At 32.3% G+C, this 3,901-nt stretch overlaps 1 protein-coding gene across 1 annotated transcript in view; it reads left to right on the top strand.

Annotated features, from left to right (window-relative positions):
• LOC117114268 (lactadherin-like) overlaps positions 1-3,901 on the top strand; it is a 16,167-nt gene that overhangs the window by 5,854 nt on the left and 6,412 nt on the right. Inside the window, exons 2-3 of the mRNA XM_033257873.1 lie at positions 580-914; positions 3,412-3,553. Of these exons, the coding sequence (XP_033113764.1) occupies positions 580-914; positions 3,412-3,553 (477 nt within the window). The remainder of the gene's footprint in view (positions 1-579; positions 915-3,411; positions 3,554-3,901) is intronic.

Raw genomic sequence — 3,901 nt, 5'->3', positions numbered from 1 at the left:
ATATATATCGTGTTCGTAATTTCAATCATACTAATATTAATTAATGAAATTGAATATAAATTCAACAGTATATTGGTAAAAGGATTTTGTATAATGGAAAAACGAAAACGTAAAATAAAATCATTTTGTAGTGAAATATAAGCTTCAGAAAAAAAAGCATTAAAAAAAACTTCAATATAGAAATGATCTCGGTGAACTCGTTCAAAACAATTTAAAGTTTAAAGATAAATATTTCTAATTTGTAAACCATCAGAACTGGGAATTACAATTATTCGGGCAGAAGACTAGCAAAACAAAGGATTGAGTCCTGTTAAACTATAGGACTCCAAAAAATCTTGGAAACTAAATATCAATTTAATAAAATATAGATTCAGATTAATATGCGGTGCAGTTAACGGGAAACAGTGTATCATGTGAAGAATCATAATATACAGTTTGCATAAAATTCAAATTACACCATATAGTAGCTTTTTAAATTTTCTTTCAATTTGTTTTCAATTTATACTGTATAACATTTTTTTTAATATCGAAAATTGTAACCAAATGGTCATAACTATAATTGTAATAATTCTATCTCAGAGTTGTGTATCGATCCTCTTGGTGTTGAAGATGGGACTATTTCCGATGAACAGCTATCCGCTTCAAGTGAATATTCTTTTTGGCATGGGGCACATCGTGGACGACTGAACACTAAAGCAGATAGCTTGGCAGCAGGAGCATGGTGTTCAAAAACCAACGACCAAAACCAATGGATTCAAGTTGACCTCGGCAAACTGCATAAGGTACATGGAGTAATCACACAAGGCCGCAACAACACACACAACCTCTTACAATGGGTGACGTCTTATGAAATTTTTTACAGTGTCGATGGTAACCTGTTTCAACCAATCAGGAATTCAGATTTTCAAGTAACTGTAAGTGTCATTACAATATTTCCCAATATATTTACATATACTATTTTTTTTCTTTCTTTTTTATTGATAATAATCACCTGTATATTATATCAAAATAATATCCGGAAACAAAATGTAAAAATTAGAAAAAATATTTGTGAAATTTATAGTTATTTTTCGTTTTCTTTTGTACAGAATATAATGTTTCATATTTTGTGATTCTCTTGTTTGCAAGTTGTCTTTTACATGTTTTATGAAATACCGCGTATTTTCGTACTAGATGAGGGCAGGAGCTGTGGGATGTTCCAGTACACCGGGGTACACGCCCTCCCCCCTCCCCACCTACCTCGAAAGATGTACTGGGTTCTTTATAGTGCACATTAGCCAATTATGTACACTTTGCCTACGGCTAAAACCCCAGAGACATAGGCGAGCGTGCTGTTCGAACCAACGCCGATATTATAGCTGCAACTTTACTTAAAATCTACACTAAAGTTATAATTAAAGGATAAAATAAAATGTCAGATCAATATCACATGAGGAACGTTAATAATAATAAAAGAATGAATGTTTTTTATTCTTTCTCATCAAACACTCACCACTTACCGCATTGGATGATGATGATTTTTTTTCTCTTTATGAGGCTTTAGGAGTGGAGTTGTTTTTGATCATGAAAAATGTCCTGCTTTGACAGGAAATAAATTCAGAACCATTGGATTAGAAGGCACGCATCTTAACCACTAAGCTATTCAATTACACTCATAAGAAATCTTAGTTATGTTATTAAAACTTTGAAAATTATTGAAAAAAAATGATTCCCGAAGCTTATGAAAGTAAAATGTTTTATTTTATTTCATTTATACATTTTGCTGAAGTAATTCATAATACTATCCGTTGCCAGACACAATTTCAGTATTTCTGAGGCTGAAGTTTTGCTGCAGGAGTATTGATTACTGTACTATACTATACATTCAGACTTGGAACCGGTATATTTTTAATTCGAAGTAAAAGTACCGATACCAGGAGTATAAATTTATTTATTTATTTCGGTAAAAATCTGCAACAGGCAGCCAGATGGTTGAAAACGTTGAACATATATCAAAAAGTCAACAACAAATGGGTACCTACTGTAGAATGTTGTGCCACTGGATATACTAATTTTTAGTGCTCTAAAAAGTAGGGAACGAATAGGGTTCACTTCCCAACAAAATCTGCACTAGTGCTGGTTTGTCAGTGTATATCATCCTGTGACCAGGGCAATCAAAGCTCGCTCCTTTGATCATTTAATTTGTAATTGGCGCCTAGGCATATTTTAGGTTTATATTCTATTTATATCCTATAAATATATAATATATAAAAGGTAAATACAGTGTTTGAATAAAGGACATAATAATACATCGTGTAGCATAGCTCTCAACGAATGTAGTCCTGTAAATAAATGAATAAAGAAATTGTGTAATAAAATGCCTCTGCCGGGACTCGAACCTGCGACCTCTCGCTATGAAGGCGAGCGTCATAACCATTAAATCACGGAGCTTCATGGTTGAACAGATTCAAATACCACCAGATACACTCCATTACACAATAGGTACGGCTAGAAACAAATAGTGGCATATAACATAAATCAAGAAAGCCGTTAACACTGTTAAATTATATATAAAATCATCAAAGAAAGGTAAATACAGTGTTCTAATAAAGGACATAATAATACATTGTGTAGCATAGCTCTCAACGAATGTAGGGCCTAGTCCTGTAAATAAATGAATAAAGAAATTGTGTAATAAAATGCCTCTGGCGTGACTCGAACCTGCGACCTCTCGCTGTCAAAGCGAGCGTCATAACCATTAGACCACGGAGGCTTCATGGTAGAACAGATTCAAATACCACCAGATACACTCCATTACACAATAGGTGAGGCTAGAAACAAATAGTTGCATATAATATAAATCAAGATAGCCGTTAACACTGTTAAATTATATATATATATAAATCATCAAAGAAAGGTAAATACAGTGTTCGAATAAAGGACATAATAATACATCGTGTAGCATAGCTCTCAACGAATGTAGTCCTGTAAATAAATGAATAAAGAAATTGTGTAATAAAATGCCTCTGGCGGGACTCGAACCTCTATATAAATCATCAAAAAAGGTAAATACAGTGTTCAAAAAAAGGTAAACATCACATGTTGAGTTTGTGGAACCCAGATGACAATTCTTTTCGACTTTGAATTTCCAACAATCACGATGGTATCTGTGTGGCTAATTTTAATAACTGGGCCGACAATTGTTTAATTACATATTAAATTAAATCATAACGTAAACATATAGTTTTATATAAGGTCTGTTATCATTATTTATATACATCTATATTATATTTAGTCCTCTGACTTTTTTATTCTCACGATTGCATATACATTTTTACGGGGAGGGTCACCTGAAGCACCGACAGTTACACCATTTATTGTATCGGAATGTGTTGAGAACGCTATGTTAACCTTTAGATGTGATATTTATAGAAGTTTGAAGGAAATTCGGATCAAGACACTGCTGTGACAAACATATTCCCTGACCCTGTCTACGCACAATTCGCCCGTATTCATCCGGTTGATTTGCATGGCCATATATGTTTACGATTTGAAGTTCTTGGATGCTCGAAAGGTAAATTAAAATAATTATGCAAATTAGATTTAAATTAATAATTGAGTATTGTGATAATGGTGACGCCATTGATGATTATGATGATTATGATGATGATGATGATACTGATGGTGATGATAAAAACTATGTTTTCATATTGTGATCATAAATTACAGTAAATGCTGTTGAAAAGAAGAATTCTGATCACGAATGAATTATTAAAATAAAATATTATGAAAATATTTATGCATCTCTCCAAACATTTATTACAGTACAGTATAGTTTTTCATCTTTCGTCCACAACAGAACAGCTAATGAAAAATAATATATATATATATATATATATATAATATACAGTATATATATATA

Source organism: Anneissia japonica, unplaced genomic scaffold, assembly GCF_011630105.1.
Source record: "Anneissia japonica isolate Jap-2015-1 unplaced genomic scaffold, ASM1163010v1 scaffold2994_len2133135_cov197, whole genome shotgun sequence".
NCBI classification, from domain to species: Eukaryota; Metazoa; Echinodermata; class Crinoidea; order Comatulida; family Comatulidae; genus Anneissia; species Anneissia japonica.
This window is presented reverse-complemented; position numbering and strand designations above follow the sequence as displayed.